Below are 16,221 nucleotides of genomic sequence, written 5' to 3'. Positions count from 1 at the left end.
CTGTGTCCACATCATCTTCTAAGCCAAGCCTGCACTCACTCAGGCCAGCAAGATCCAAAAGCACCAAGTCTGAGCTACAGAGAGAAAATGAGGCTCCAGCTCAAGAGCTGCCTTGCCATGTGCAGGAGTTAGCCTAGGGCTGGCTGCTCACAGGACAGGTAAAACTGTGAGGGGTAGACAAGCACCACCCGCACTTTTCCGTAACAAACGGAAGCATCCAGATAGAAACTTCTCACAGATAGCTCAAACTCCTGCACCTGAGGAATACCTGAGGGCAGCACCAGTACTGGGTATGGCTCTTGACTGAGCTGTTTTACACAAATGAATAGCAAACGCACAAACTAAAATGCCTACTACAGTACTCACCCTTGGGGCAAGACTGTTCAGACCATCCTGTGCTCATGGCTCACAGGCAACAGCAGACTGAGGGCTTTACACCCCCTCACTTCCACCGAATCTGTAACACTACCTCCATGCCAGAAAAACTTTACAGATACAAAAAAATATTCTTGCTGAGAGAGTCAGTGCATTGAGCCAAGTGGCTCACTTTTGAAATGGGGGGAGAAAGGAACAGGTACTTCATATATATTACTATGGAATTGTCAGCTTCATGATTGACATTTCATTTAAACAGATCATCACTTTCATTCTTAAAAAACCCACTGCTTTTTCAAAACTGCCCTGTCAGTAAGCTTTCATTGGAAAGGACAGATCAAAGTTAACTTATATATGCATGAGCCTAAGGAATTCTTTAGGAGGGAAATATCTTCCAAAGTAGTTACACCACCCTCTCCCCAACAATACATTAGGAACACATTTAACTTCACACTTTCTTCACACTTCCTACTCAAGATTGGTGTAAAAACAGCAAAACACTAAACAGTTCCTAAAGAGCAGCACTTTGAACTATAAGAACCTGGCAAAAAAAGGCTTCCAGCCCAGAAATGGAATGTATTTTATTAGCAGTCAGTCTGCTTAACAGGGGGAAGATTTTTAGTGACACCTTTCCTCCATTGATGTCTGTGCCCTGCACAGCTGCTCACTTTCTGGTAAACATCAAACTATCAAATTTAAAGATAAAAAATAAAAAATATGGGCACGCATAACATTTATTTGACAGTTGAACCAGGCCTTCAAAAGTTATTTTTCCTGGACTAGTTGAATACAAAGGACAAAACAAGTTAGAACATTTAGAAGAGACTTCAAAAGTAAATTCTTTCCTTGGGCTTTGTGCCAAGTACCAGTTGAGGATGAAGCTCAATTAAAGCACTTCAGTCTTGTGGCCACACTAAAGTCTGAGAACTAGGAGAATTTGGGCCCTTATCCAGCCACAATCACCTGTGTGTGATCTCAGGCAAACTTTTCAATCATTTCTGGTGATCTTAACTGCCATATTTTAAAAAGACATAAAGACCACAAACCAAAACAGGTAAATGCAAGACCTCACCAAAGGCAGCTGCTGCAATTGTGAGTAACAAGGGGCTTGAGAATATTAACAAACCACAGAGCTCTCAATGAGCTCATGGCAATGCTTATGCTCAGCTGCTTCAATACACAGGCCCTCTCTCCTGCTGAGAGCCAGCAAACACTTTCCACAATAAAATGGTCATAACCAAGACTGGTTTTCCCATTTTCTATTCAGTTCCATCATCATCTCCTGTCTCATGCAATATCCCTGACATTCACTGACAGGAATCAAGCAGCAACTGGTACTAGGTCATACTTCATATAAGAAAAAGTTAACAATTAAATTTTCATGCAACTTATATTTAAGATAAATTTAAGTGACGTTTCTGTGTCTTGGAACACTCTCTCTTGGTTATACATTCAGGAAGCACTTGACTGCAAGCAATATAATGCTATGTGTAAATGCCTTTATAGCTACTGTGCACTAAACAACTTTATTTCTGGACTAACTTGTGGTGCTTGAAAAATCTAAATTTGATTTAGAAACACTTGTCAGCTCCACTATCTAGATGAAAAACTACGAGTGTGAGACAGCATTTTTCTATTATGTGGAAATATAACAATGTTTGTGGATTTTGATATTTAAAATTGTATTAAAGTGCACCGGTCTTCACTTTTCCACATTGGAATTAATGCCAACAATCCACCTAATCTCAGAAAGTGTATGTATCTAGCAAATAAGACCAATTCACCTGAAGGTATGACTTAAACTAACACCATAAACCCAATAAAAGCCCTGCTGTAGGTGTTTCCATTTTGGTTAAGAGGTTTTAATTTTTAAACTACAGCTTGCAAATACCCCTAAATCCTTTTGAGTAGCTAGAAATTGCTGAGGATACAGAATTCCCACAGAAGGGCTTCTGCTGATCAACTATGTCAGCCTGAAGTAACATTATGTAAAAAGGCCTAATAACCAAATTTTAATCCTTTTGGTTTTATTTAAAGAAGAATGAGGCCTTCATGATCATACATGAAATAATGCTTGAATTTAGAATTCCACAGTTAAGGTTTTAAAATTTCAAGTGCTTTTTTTTTTTTTTTTAAACCAAATCCACCATTTTAATTCAAGAGTATGGCTGAAACTTAACCACATTTGAACTATGGGCAATACTCCTTTTTGTAGTCAACTGGCCCTTTTCAACTGAAAATAATCCAGGCAGTTGATGGTAAAAACTTTCCCTTTAGCAAGTTAAAGATGTTTGGGGTTTGGATTCATTTAAAATGAAAGCCAGCACCACAGGGTATGGTGTAGAGAAAACAAACCAAAGCAAGCTATCTTCTGCCTGACCCACCTCATTTATTTCTTTTCATTCCAGGATCTATCAGGAACATCATTACATTAAATAACCAGATGTAATGAGCTGGGAAAGACTATGTGTGCTTTTTTAATTTGTGATTTAAAAAACTCTAGTAATAGCCATACTTTGAGGTGACATCCTTCTGCTGCAGTTGGGTCACTGAGGCTGAAGGTGTCTCAGGTGCCTCTTGGAGCATTAGTGAAGAACAGGGGAGGGAGAAGCCAAGGACATGTTTATGGAGGTTTGTTGTTTAAAGTGTGCCACTTGAATTCTGGCCTCTGTCTGCAAGCAATGCACCAATGAATGATTTGTGATGCTGTGGACACCACACACCTATCTGAGCACATGAAAAGCTCCAAATACTTAATTTTCTGCTGGCAGGTGTTCACACAACCCAATCCTGATACCATAAAACTTCATGAAACTCAGTCCTTAGACTTAACAAAGTTCCCAAATCAGATTATCTCTTTCCTGTTTAACTGTTAGAATTTTGTCTGGTGAGTATTTTTAAGAGGCTGTGAGTAACTCTTCTCTCCCCAGTCCAGGTATATTGCCAAAAACTACCCATAACCAATGTTACTCCCATTTGTTCATTCCACCTGCAAAGGATTATTGTCCTTGCAAGTCACTGCCGAGCTGCGTGTGCAAGAGCCCCTCAGGCTCCTTCAATCTGAGTGCCTGAGGTGGCTTCCATGGATCCCTCCCCAGCTGGCACTGACAGGGAGGGGAGGGAATGCTCAGTACAGCAGTCTGGCAGGAACAACTGAAAGGGCTGTTCCTCACAGCTGTATAGTCACTCTCCACCTTTAATGCACCTACCCTGTCTGCTCACCTAGAGATCAGACAAAACCAAAATGTTGTCTTTTCTGCTTCCATATTTTTCAGAGTACCGAAGAATCCAGCATTTAGGATATCCACCTAAACTGCTGGACATCAAAAATCCTTGCTCAAAATTTGTCAGAAGTAACATCTGAGATCTAACTATCCAAATCCCAAGAGAAAGCCTCCTACTTAGGACCAATATGTAGCAAATAAATACTTTTGCATTTATCTAAGAAGAAAATCAGACTGACCTGGGTCAGGTCAGTATCTTTAACAGAGCCATGATAATTCCAAGCAGACACAGGAACCTCCCAGTAGCCCCAACTTGCATCTCTAAGATTCTTAGTCTTCTGTATTGGCTAGAAAAGTGCCATCACTTAAATCTGATTTCTCTAAATGCCATTCTTAAGTACTCAACATTCTCCAGGCATAGGTACTTCAGATATATGTACAGCATAGGATAGCAGGATACAGCAACGTCAAATTTAAACCCAGTTGTAGCTGCAAATCAAACTCATCTATGCAGAAACTTTCCGAGACAAATTGAGTTGGCTTTAGCCCATTCTCCTCTCCATGGTGAGTGAAACAGTCGTCCCTCACACTGCCTGGTTCCTGTGCTGCCCATGCTGTGCACCCACAGGATCCAGGCAGCCAGAAAGGGAAGAACATCACATAACCACAGCCTTTCCTGCTGACATTTTCAGGTCACATACAACTATTCTGAACGGCCACAAAAGTTAAAATTATCAGAAAAGGGAAAGTCCACAAAACCAGTCTCCGGGCTTTTTGATGGTTTGTTAAATTGCTATTGTAACTTTAACAATTAGTAGATTTGGTCATACTAATGCGGGGATTAAGTGGATCTCCCAGAATTTCCCCAGGAAAAACACCAGCTGAATCACAACCCATCGTACAAGTTTTGGAAACATTCCCTTGTCCTAAAGGCCATGTTGTATACATGAGAAGTACCTCAGAGAAGCATATGCAAATGTTATGACAGTGTATCTCACAGGCACCTACCTACTGTAAAAAAAAAAAAAAGAATCCTATTTTGAACAAACCTGTAAGAAGTGGGATGTGAGCCTGTCCTTGTTCCTCAGGCCCTGACTGCAAATCATGCCCTGGCACCAAGGCACAAGCTTTGTGTTTGCATATCCTACTCAGCATCAGGAGAAACTGGCCAGCAGGCACAGGCAGAGTTTTACACCAGGACTTGTTTGCTGGCACCTGGGGGATGATCTGGCAGTGGATGAGTCCTTGGCAAGGAGGACTGTTGCTGAATTCTGAACGCTGATGTGCCATCAACCCATGTTCTGAAGGTGCTACAACATGCAGAAAGGGGTAGAAAAGGCAGGTCTGGCCCTCCTCCCCACCCTTACAGTAGCACTTTTTAATATCCACTATATTGTACAAGGAAGTAATTGTAGAGACACTTCCTTTTTATATTTAAAATGCAGAAACCACTTGAAAGTCCATTAACTTTTAAATTAAACATTTTTTTAAGAACAAGGCCAGTCATGAACATAGCTATTCAATGACCTCCAATGCTGAACTCAAAGCAGGGTTTTGTAAACATGGTAGGTGGGAAGAGACAAATCCAATTACAAGTATGCTAATTATATGAGATTTGAAGTTTAATTAGTTTTTTTAATCTACTCATCTCGCTCTCCCAAGATGTGTATTGGCACAAAGTGTCGCACAAACACTTTGGTGGAAACTTCTCTCCCTTGTGCTAAGCTCTTGTATCAGGAAAGCCCAAATTTCTCATTCATCTTCATTTGCTGCATATTTTTGAATTCTCCATAGATTTCTCTCTTTCCAAATACCTATAAATTATAAACTAAAGTTTTATTTTTGCAGAAAGTCTGCTATTAAGCTGTGCTGATTTTTTGTCCTGAACAAATAGTGTTAATTGCCACTACCACATTGTACGTGGCTAGGAGTAGTGTAAAAAAAAAAAGTGGTAGTATTTTATGTGCTTTAAACACTGACAAAGATATAAAGAAAAGTGCATATACAAAGTTTTACTTTCCTAATAGGAACACTGGCATTAGCAAATAGTATATTTGAACCAATAGGAAATATTACTTTGTAGTAGCAAACACTTTGTAAATAAATACTTGTTATTTTTTTAATGGAAATTTTATAGAAGCTTTTTCTGTATACTCAATTGATCCCATGTTTACTGAAAATGCTGCAAGTGGGAATTGTACATTGTAAATGGGGGTGGGGAGCAGACAGTTTGGCTGCGGTGGAAGCTGTGTACGCTTTGGAGAAGAACCACCAGTTTTCTGTGAACTGAAATGTAAACCTTAACTGTAGAAGAACTGAATAAAAAAATTTCAAGGCAACAGGACCGAGCTTGTCTTTGAGAAGAACACTACAGAGAAAAGGTTGCTCAAGGTTGGCACTGCCAGTCTGCGCACCTCGGTAGGAAAACAAGGAACTGCCCTGCTTTACATGGGAAATATTGCATCCTCTGGTTATTGAAAACACCACAGTCTAGCAACTGCGTCCTCCTTGGCAGGTCATTCAGAGAAACATCCTATGTCCTTATCCTTCTGAAATGGTTACATTTTGTTAGCTCACAAAATGTTTAGGGATATTGTTGTCCCTATCCATTCAAGACACACACCTAATTATACCTAAGAGAAGGCCCAGAAACAGGGTGTTTTCCCCCAGTTTCATGCTAGATCTATCCTGCTCAACACTCTTCAAACACCTATAGACTGTGAACATCTATCCTTCCAAACACCATCCTATTTTGATAGCAAGAATCCAAATGACAAGAATTTGGGCAGCATTAGATGCAGTCCCTCTTCATGCTGTGTTGGTTTTCCAACTGCCAAACATGAAAACAAGTAATGTCACAGTACTTGCTTTTCTCCACGTGCATAGAAGACCCAAAACTCTATTTTTAATCTCAAACCAGCTAAAAGTAAAGGTTAAACACAATAGCAGAAGACTTGCAAAACTGTAAGTTCATTCTTGTGTAATAAATAGAAACTCTACCACAAACTCCTTTCATCTAAAATGCAATGGCCTATTTGGGAAAGCATTTTTGCTAACAGATTTGGCAAATAACCACCTAAACACTCGTGCAAAGTCTTTTTTATGGGCAAGAAACACGACTGCAGAAATGAGAGGATGAGAGGGTATTGTCTTATACCAGCAATAAAGATATTCAGGGCTTATTTATGCTTCTTAAAAAAAAAGTCTAAAAATCCTTACCTTCTTTTGTGTCAATGCTCCATAAGTTGCTATCAGAATGACTCTGAAACATTAAGCTGATGGTGAACCTGGTTAGAATAAATACTCTCCTCTAAAGAATCCTTAGTTCTTTGTGCTATGTTTTCAGCTGGGGATCTTCTCCCCAAGAACCCAACAAAGCAACTGAGGAGATGTGAAAGCATAAAAGCCCATTTCATCTTTTCTAAGAAGTACTCAGCATGGATCTCTAAGAAGTCCGCAAATAGTGCTCTCTGAAATTACAAATACTTTTGGTTAGAGTTCCTCTGTCCAACCAGATACCATCATATAAACTAGTTTATGTTTTTTTCACCTAAGTAAATCTGTATGTTTCCTAAAAAAAAGAATCAGTGCTAACTGCTGCAGGATTAAGGTGCTCTGTGCTAATAATGGAAACATTAAGACAACAACAAATATTGTCCTAGGTTAAAAATAACAGTATTTAAAACTGTATCTTGTTGAATTCCACACATTCTGTTAGAAAGCAAAAATATCTGGAAACATTCAGGAAAACTAGAAAACCCCCAAATTTGTGTAGGTTTATTATTCATTAAACTCTGTCTCAACCCCAAGTGTAGGATAGGAGATAAATGTGAACAATACTTCATTGTCCGAGCGCCGTGTCACGAGTGCTGCCCTGAGCCGTGTGATCCGTGTAGGTTGCTCCTGAAGAGGCTCAGCTGTGCTGCAGTGCCCGTCCTTCGCCTGCCGGGGGAGGGAGCCGTCTGCTCTGGGGGTCCCACACAATACTGAATTCCTGTTCTGCTCCTCCGAGTGGAGATCGTTCAAAGGCTGAAAAACCTAATGTCACTGAGACTTCTTGCTGAACCACAGTTCAAGGATAACAAAATAGAAGAAACTGTTCCTATATATTTCACAGACCTTCCCATCTGTCACAAAGGTTAAGTCAAGTCCCAAACTGTTGAAGGCACTGCTGCCCACTGGTTCTTACAGCTGCCCCCTGGACAACTCATTGCAGGCTCGGTTTCGTTACATTTCAGCAATCTCTCACCGGCCACTCAACTCACAGACCCATTAAAAAAATGAAAACCACTGTCCCAGGCAAAGCTGCACAGGAAGCGATGGAAAAGCCTAGGACAATGAGATGACACCAAAAGGAAGAAGTAAGCAAACAGAAGGCTTTGTGTTCTTCCAGCATAAGGCTGCAAACAGAGCTACAAAATGGCCAAATTGTCAAAGCACCTTTCTTGTACAACACATGAAACCACACAGCCAATTCCTTGGTTCAAATGACCTGTGCTAACTTAAGTTTTCATCATCCTGACATTAAAGTCCAGGTTATGTAGCAAAGACAGTATTACATACAAATATTACATTCAATTAATCTGTCACCATTAATTGAACATTATTTTTCAAATATTAAATAACAAAAATTACATTTAACGCCATATTATGTAAAAAGCAGAAAACTGCATTTTTACAGCAGCTGCTTGCATAAGCAAGACAGTTAATTTTTAATAAATAAGCACCACAAGGACATAAGTGTCTCGGCACATTTAGAAGTTAAAAAACGTTTCAAATGAGTAAACCCCAGGAAAATGTCCTAGCATTGACCTGTGTATAATTTAAGTCTCCGGCTCTGCAGAGCAAAATTAAAGCAGCAAGCAGAACTCCCAGTAACAGGACTGGGCTGAGTGCATGGAGAACAAGTTCCTGCAAGGAAAGGCAGGGTGTGAGCGCACCGCAGACAGCCCGCGGTGACTGCCCACACCGCACCCACGCTGCTCCGCGGTAAAGGGAAGAGTTATTTTTTAAGGGGGGTAAAAAAGAAATCCGTGGAGCTTCCGCAATTGCCAGCATGCTTTAAGGCCACACCTTAGTTAAGCATCAGAAAAAGAGGCGTTTGCGTGTTCATGTGTTTTGTGAAGAGGCAGTTCTTGTGCTTTACATCTACTGTTTTGGGATAACAGCTTTCGACCGCAACACCTTTCCAAGAAACTGCATCCCTGTCTTTAGGACCCGGCCTGTATTTGCCGAGTTCCCATGTCTGCCCCTGTGTGTTGCATTGCTGGGGGCACTGCGCTCCCGGTCCGCTCTGCGATGGCTCACCCCGCGCCGCCTTCCGCACTCACTGCCCGGCACAGTCGCCCCTCCTCTCTCCCCGCCACCGCCCCGCGCAGCTTCCGCAAGCCCTCCGCGCTCCGGAGCGGGGCCTGCACCCAGCGCCTTCCCCTCGCCGGCTCCTGGGGCACGTGCGGCCGGGACCCGCCCCAGCGCCCGCGGGGCCGAGCCCAGGCGGGCCGGCGGCCTTTGGCTCCGGTATCGCCGGGCACCGCACCCGCTCCGCCGCCGGCCCGGCGGCCGGCTGCCCCTGCCCTGGCTCTGCGCTGCCCGCCCGCGGTTCCTGCGGTACCTGCACTGCCCGCCCGCGGTTCCTGCGCTGCCCGCCCGCCGCTCCGTGCCCTGAGGGGCCCGCGCTCGCGCCCTGCCCTCACGGGTAACGGCCCGCGCGCGCTCCGGGAGCGCAGCGCCGCGCGCTCCTCCGCGGGCCTGGCGCGCTGGGAGCCCGCGGGAACAGCGCTGCTAAACCCACCTGGTTTGAAACGTTCCTGATTTCTGGAGAGTTTGGAATTAGCATCTTAACACTAAGATAGCCCTTCCACCATTACCATAAGCAAGTCATTAAGTATAATTAATAGTAAATTAACCAAGTTGTAGAAAAAGCTGCTCTAACTGTTGCTAATAAGATGTAGGTTAACACAGCTGCTGGCTCTTTGCAATCAGGACGGCCAGGCTGATGTAAGCCCCGTGAATGCCCAGGTTTTTATTGTTATTACTTTCAAACCTTCTCACCTTTTGATATTTTCTCATCATCTCATTAGCATGACTAAAGCCAAGTTCTACACAGTCTATCTAGGCTGAAAAACTTCTACTTAACGTTCTGCCAAGATTCTACCTACTGTTTTCTGTCATCAGGCAATGCATTAATTCTATTAAATTAAGATTGGATGTGATAGGGCTGCTTTGTCTAGGGGCCACTGCCAAATGACCGAGTCAACTGTATCAGAGCGTTTATCAGACAACTATTTGCTGGCCCTCAAGCAGCAAAAGGAGGAGCAGAAGCTTTTGGACTGGCAGAGACCTGCTGAGGTTTGTACATTAAGTGCAAACCCTTCCAGTGCGTCTGACTGTACAACTGTGTGTGTGTTCCTGAGATGGTTGGTACTGACCCATCTATTTATCTGTAGGAGATGGGTGATTGGCATGATGACAAATGGGCACGTATACCACCAGAGATGCAACTATTCCAGGAAATAAAGCAGTCCTAGATGGTGAAGATTTTTCAGAAAAATAACTACAAATTCATTCATTTCAGGGAGTGCCCATATTTCAAATCTTTGTAAAATGTATTATGGAGTGCCCATATTTCAAATCTTTGTAAAATGTATCACCAAGCAGTACATTTTCTGACTAATGAACCATTCAGAGTTAAAGATACACTGAACTAAAAGATAATTTTAAAATATAATAATAATTGTAAAATATAATTGCAGCCAATATACTCCACTCTGATTATTAATAGATATAATCCCCCCAACTGGGAGTTCTCTTGTTTCTATTCAACTAGTTAAACTTGTGTTAGAAAAGTTTATATGAAAATATCAGTAGCAAAAAAACCCTCATAAAACAGGAGACTGTCGTTTCCAGTGTTCAAATTCTTAAAAGATAAAAAACCTGAAAGTAAAATGTAGTGAAGTCCAAGGGCATGGAAAAGAATGGGCCAACAGACATTCCTAACCAAGTGGGTCTGGTTTCATGGGCACAGGATGCACGTACAGCAGAACAAGCAGGCACCCTGAGGAGTGACTAAGGTACTTCCAGAAGTATTTTTTCCTTCTCCATTGGCATGTTTTTGTAACTGTATATAGGGGGTAAAATACTGAATGAATTGGATACCCAGGCATGTGCTACAGCTCTGAAAGAGAGAAAATGCATGTGCTGTACTCTGCTCAGTGTTCCCTGGGCTTGGTGGTGTTCAATTGACAGGAGAAACTGCAGACACTTGTGCACTTAGCCCCACACTTCACTGGCCCTTACTGATCACCAGCAACCACTCAGTCAGTGGAAGAGCTGCTCCAGATTCTTGCCCTTACAGGACTGGCAGGGCTTTACAGGACTGTGTGCTGGGCTTGCTCTCAAGGAGCTTGGCCAGCAGGGGAACACAGAACGCATTTTGTGCGGTGCAGAAGGAGTTAAGGAGCCATGTGCCTGAGTTCCCTGCAGATAAGAACAATGTGAGCCCCCCTGACAAGCCAGGCAGGCAGCTCTGGCTCAGCAGATAGCAGGAACATGAACTGAAGGGGCAAAGACATCTCACAATTCCAACAGCCATTCATATCCTAGGGAGATTTCAGAGAGTTCTCTTGTCATGTTTTAAGCCACGGCTGCATTTCCCTTTGTCAGAGTGCATTTGCCAGTTGCACTGCTGAGTTTTCATATGCAAGTCAGCCTACAGCAGTTTCCAGTAATGGCATCTTATGCAATTTCTGACCTACTTTAACACATTGGGGCATTTGGAAACATGAGATCCACTGTAGCAGCTTTCTGCTTGACAGTGGGACACTGCAGCAGGAAGCCCAAGTCTTTAGACTAACACATGGATCCACTAAAACACAGGTGACAGACTCTAATTTTCAAGGTATTTGTCAAGCCATTAGCAGCATCCACATCAATCATCACCTGTATTATTTTCACCTAGAGACTGTGCACATTATTTCAATAAGATCAAATGGCCAAGTCAGTAACCTGTTCATAGGCACTGACCTGCATTGCTCTTTCTCTGCCCTTCTAGGCTGCATTTCCTGAAGAACACCTGAAATGAGAGCTTGTGTGTGTGACTGATGATAAACCATGACCTGGTTAGCAGTACTGGGATCTTTCTCTTGGCCCACCAGCCAGCTGTGTTCAGAAAAAAAGGTGTCCTCTTCTACACATCCTGCAAAACTCCAGCAACCTCAGAGAACTAGAAGTTTTATCAAAGGAGATCCTTGAGACATTTCATTAATTCCACTACCAAATGTGAACCTAACTACTAACAGGGACCTAACACTACTAAAGGAAAGAGAGCATATACAATAATTCCTACCATTACATTAGAACTTAAAGCCTTAAACAGGAGAAGTAATACGAAATTTGGATTACTATCCCTTCCTTCTCCCCCATGAGAAACAGGACTCCAGACACATTTCACTGTGTGGAAATTTCAGATTTGTGATCTGATTAAGATGTCTGACCACAGTTTAAGTGAGCCAGCAGACACTTGTCATTGCAAACTATGTTGAAGTTCAAGATCTACAGAGCAGTGTAGATAGATCTTCAGAATAATGCTGGAAAGGTTGGGTTTTGTTTTTTCCCCTCCCCAAATTCTGTTATTAAGGGATGTTTTAAGCATGGTTGAAGCAAAGACCATACACACCATCATGACTTTTCCCATGCAGACAAAACAATTTAGGCCAAATGACATCCAGTGTTATTCACCAACAGCTGCTTTACCTGGTTTCTTTAACACAGTTCTCACTCTTGCCTGCCATTCCAGTCCAATTTGTAACCTTACTACTACTGTGCCTCAATGATCTTTCTTTCACTGTTTACCTGCAATGCCTCAGCTTTAAGTGAGGCTATTACTACTACTGAAAATTACAAGCAATTTAGTATACTCTTGCTTTGGGGTCAGTTACTTTCTCTGTCAAATGAAAAATGTTTTATGTAATGTTGTTATTTACTCAATTCTTGTTTTGTGTCCTTTAAGATAACTAAAAAAATTAAGAGGTATTTCAGGCTTCACCTGTAGACTGATACATCCCCTTGAACCTCAGTGCAAACCCTTCTGTGCTATCAGCTTCAAAAAAAGAAAACTTCCTTATACCCAACAAGGAAGTTACTATGCAACTCAGAGGACAAAATAATGAGCTGCTTTCAAAAGAAGGCAGAGCCATTGCTGCAACATCTCTCAAGGGCACATTAAGATTTGTAATCTTACCTGTGGATTTGTTTTAAAGTAACATTTAAATCAATTGGTATGAAATTTATTACCACTTGGAAGTAATATTTAAATCAAGCAATTTCTCCACATAAATTTAGAGAGGAATTTGCAGAATTACAGATGTTGAAATTATGTGTTAGACTCTCCTGAAAATCAAAAGGCAAAAGAAGCATTAACAAAAGTTTGTTGTTAAGCAAAAACCCAATTCCTTACACTAAAACTCACCCAAGCTCTGATGCATTATGCTTTTTTACAAGAACACTTAAAATGGTAAGAGAACTTGGTACTAAATAATAGCCATTAAAATATTTATGGTGTTAAGTGCATCTGTCCCATTTGTAATTAGGAGTGAACTGGCAGTTTCTGAGGTTAGAATCTGCAGCCCAGCAGGTTTAAGAGAGACCTTGTTAGGGACAATAAACCCTGGAGGAGTTATCACTGTAGGGGCTCTCTTGTGTCAGAAAAATGGAAATAGCATAATATGCTCGCAAGTCACATAACATTTGGGTACTGGAAGGACACATTTTTGTTCCATACAAATGTAAAGCAAATTCAAAAGAAGATAATCCTCTCTATACACAATATACACAGCTAAGTAAACTTTCTGTACTTGAATATGAAGATTTTTGTTCCAAATACATTGATAACCATGAGCTCCATTGTTCCATGAGGAATTGTTGCCAAATCCAGATTAAACTCTTAACATTTCCCTTGAGGTAGTGCAAAATCAAGATGAGGCACTGCTTCCACAGCTCCATGCAATACTTACTCCTCAGACCACATAACAGATTTAAGTACGTGCTAATGAACAAAACTTTGAAATTCCCTTTACTAGCTTCCTCAGGTGCTTGCCTGAGATATATAGAGACAAAAAAGTCTTACTTTTTGTCATGAATTATTACAGCTATTTGATCCAAACTTCACAGTGACATTCAAATTTCTAGTAACCCTTGTGTTAATGATTTTCCCTTGTGCTAATGATTTTACATTGAGAATCAGTCATCAAACATACTTCAAACTGCAGCAACCTGAAATTTTGACTTAGCTTTTCTCTTAGTTTTTCCCCCTCTCATTTAAACAGGAAGAAAACCTGCAGCAAACAGCTTACAGAGGAACTCACTCTGATCTTCTATATTAAAATGCTTCTAACAATACAATGGCAGTTTTATATGCTTTAAGGGCAACTTCTGTTGCAGGAGACTGCTCTAAAGTGAGGCCTACCTCTATGATGGATGCTTTTTCTATAGTCAGGAAACTTTTAAGGTAAGAGTCCCACTTTTTGTGTGTAGCCAATATCTGTAACCAAACAAGCATCAGGACAAAGATTTATGATGCCAAACAGCTGAGGATCAAAGTTACTACAGTGATTTATACCCTCAGCACAGCTAATACAAAGTAAAGCTTCCAATACAGAAGTGATGTTCTTCAAAAGGAAACTGGAAGGAAACCCCACATGGTGCTACCTAAAAGAAAAGAAATAAATACCAAACCAGAAAAACAACTCATTATTGATGTAGAGGATGGGCTGAACTAAATGAAATAGTTCTATTCCCTCAGTGTACAGGGGGAACACAGAATCACCTCAGGCCATTTCCACATTTGCAACAGCCTGGAGCAAAGGGAGACCAGAGTTCTGCCCATTGTAGGTGAAGCTTTTTCTATTCCCAGCAGGTACAGAACTAGATCTGACCTACAGGCAAAACTGAACAGTTAATTTCTGAACACATTTATGCCTTGCGTAGTCTATTAATACAATGCAAAAAACCAAAATTCTGTCTAAATGAAAGATTTATCATGGTAGATGACATTAACAGAATGGTTTTTTCTCTAAGAAAAAAACCACTAGTTTCCAGGTACACTAACATGAACTGTAAATATAAATTCATCAAAAGGCTTCAGTAGTTTGATGGTAAACTTAGTGTGAATGCTGAGGTGTTTTAACAAAGTGTCCAACTAGCAAGATCATGATTAGCACTTCCACTAGCAGGGAAGTCAAAGCTCTGAATAATTGCAAAAATCTGTAAGATACAAAGCTTTGAGCATTCTGTTGTTTTTAGATACATACTCAGAACTGCCCACATACTCTTAGCAACTAGGATTTTTCCAGAAACCCTTAAATTATGCAGTTTTCTCCATCACAGGTGACCCACCTCCTTTTTTAAGAGGACCAAAGTGTACCTTCTGATGCAAAGTTCTTGTTCCGCTTCAAGCTCTATTTAACTCAATCTCTCCAAAAATAATGATGAATAAACTTCACAGAGAGGTAAATAGGCCAAATCCAGGTTCAGTACCAGGCTCCTGAGAACACTGCATTTAAAGAATTGTATGAAATCATTGAACAGGACTTGGTGCTGAGAAATGTATTTTTCCTTTCCAAATCTCCTACTGAGAAAGAGGCAGGGTGCAGGGGATTAAAACCACAAAAAACAATACCCACCCTCCCCACTCTTGTTTTTGTTTCCATACTGATTCACAACTCCTTTAGTCTACAACTCTTCCTTCTACTCTTCATTTCCATCCAGATTTTCTCTCTACTGCTGGGGAACTACTACAGCAGACATTTCAGTAGAAAAGGAACGAGTTTACTACTGTTCTACAGGCAGCATCATCCCCAGCTGAAAGTAATTACTAGTCAGTGCTAAATGGCATCTGTCCTCAAGGGATGGCCTCACCTACTGCAGGCTGGGCATAAAGAAAGCCTTACAGCTCCCTTTGCCTTTTGACAAGCTTCTCCTCAGCCTCCCCTGTAACCCTGTGTGCGTTCAGGTGGCGGGTGGCAAGGGGAGTGGGGCATGGCAAGGAGAAGGCACCTCAGCTGATTTCGGACACACACTGGTAATTTGACAGGTTTGAAATTAAAAGTCCAGATTTGAAGGTATTAAAAGTTACCTAGTAAGAATTTACCAGTATAAAAGGTAAACATTTCAGATTTCTGGTAACATGTAAGTTAACTTAAATCTTTAGTCATCATTTAAAATGAAGGCTAAGAAATCTTTACTCTGAAGTTCATATGAATAAAAACAGTAATTTTATCCTGTCCTAATAGTCTGTACATCTCTTTACAGATAATTGCTGTATCCTTTACCTACTCAAGACACAGCAATAAAAATGAGAACTAGTTCAGTTTAATTAAATAGCTTAATACTAGACTTACCACCCACAAACAATTTACAAGCTTATTTTGATAGCTGAACCCTTCCAAAAGTTGTGGTTTTTTCTTCCCCCGCCCTCCTCCCCGCAACTGATAATCTTTACATGTTTAAATTTAAAAAACCCAAAAAACAAAAAACACTAGTACAGAATCTAGGGAGAACAGGAGTTTATTGAGTTTTACCTGTCTGAAAAGTGCTGGTGAAAAGTTGCCATTTCATGCTTTGTCTA

At 41.1% G+C, this 16,221-nt stretch overlaps 1 protein-coding gene across 1 annotated transcript in view; it reads left to right on the top strand.

The window, feature by feature from the left end:
* The window catches only part of TFDP2 (transcription factor Dp-2), a 53,429-nt gene extending 47,497 nt beyond the window's left edge, over window positions 1–5,932 (top strand). Inside the window, exon 13 of the mRNA XM_084212057.1 lies at window positions 3,651–5,932. Within this exon, the coding sequence (XP_084068183.1) occupies window positions 3,651–3,687 (37 nt within the window). The 3' untranslated portion in view covers window positions 3,688–5,932. The remainder of the gene's footprint in view (window positions 1–3,650) is intronic.
* Window positions 5,933–16,221: the final 10,289 nt, after the last annotated feature.

Source organism: Fringilla coelebs (genome assembly GCF_963513975.1).
Source record: "Fringilla coelebs genome assembly, chromosome: 10".
Lineage (NCBI taxonomy): Eukaryota > Metazoa > Chordata > Aves > Passeriformes > Fringillidae > Fringilla > Fringilla coelebs.
This window is presented reverse-complemented; position numbering and strand designations above follow the sequence as displayed.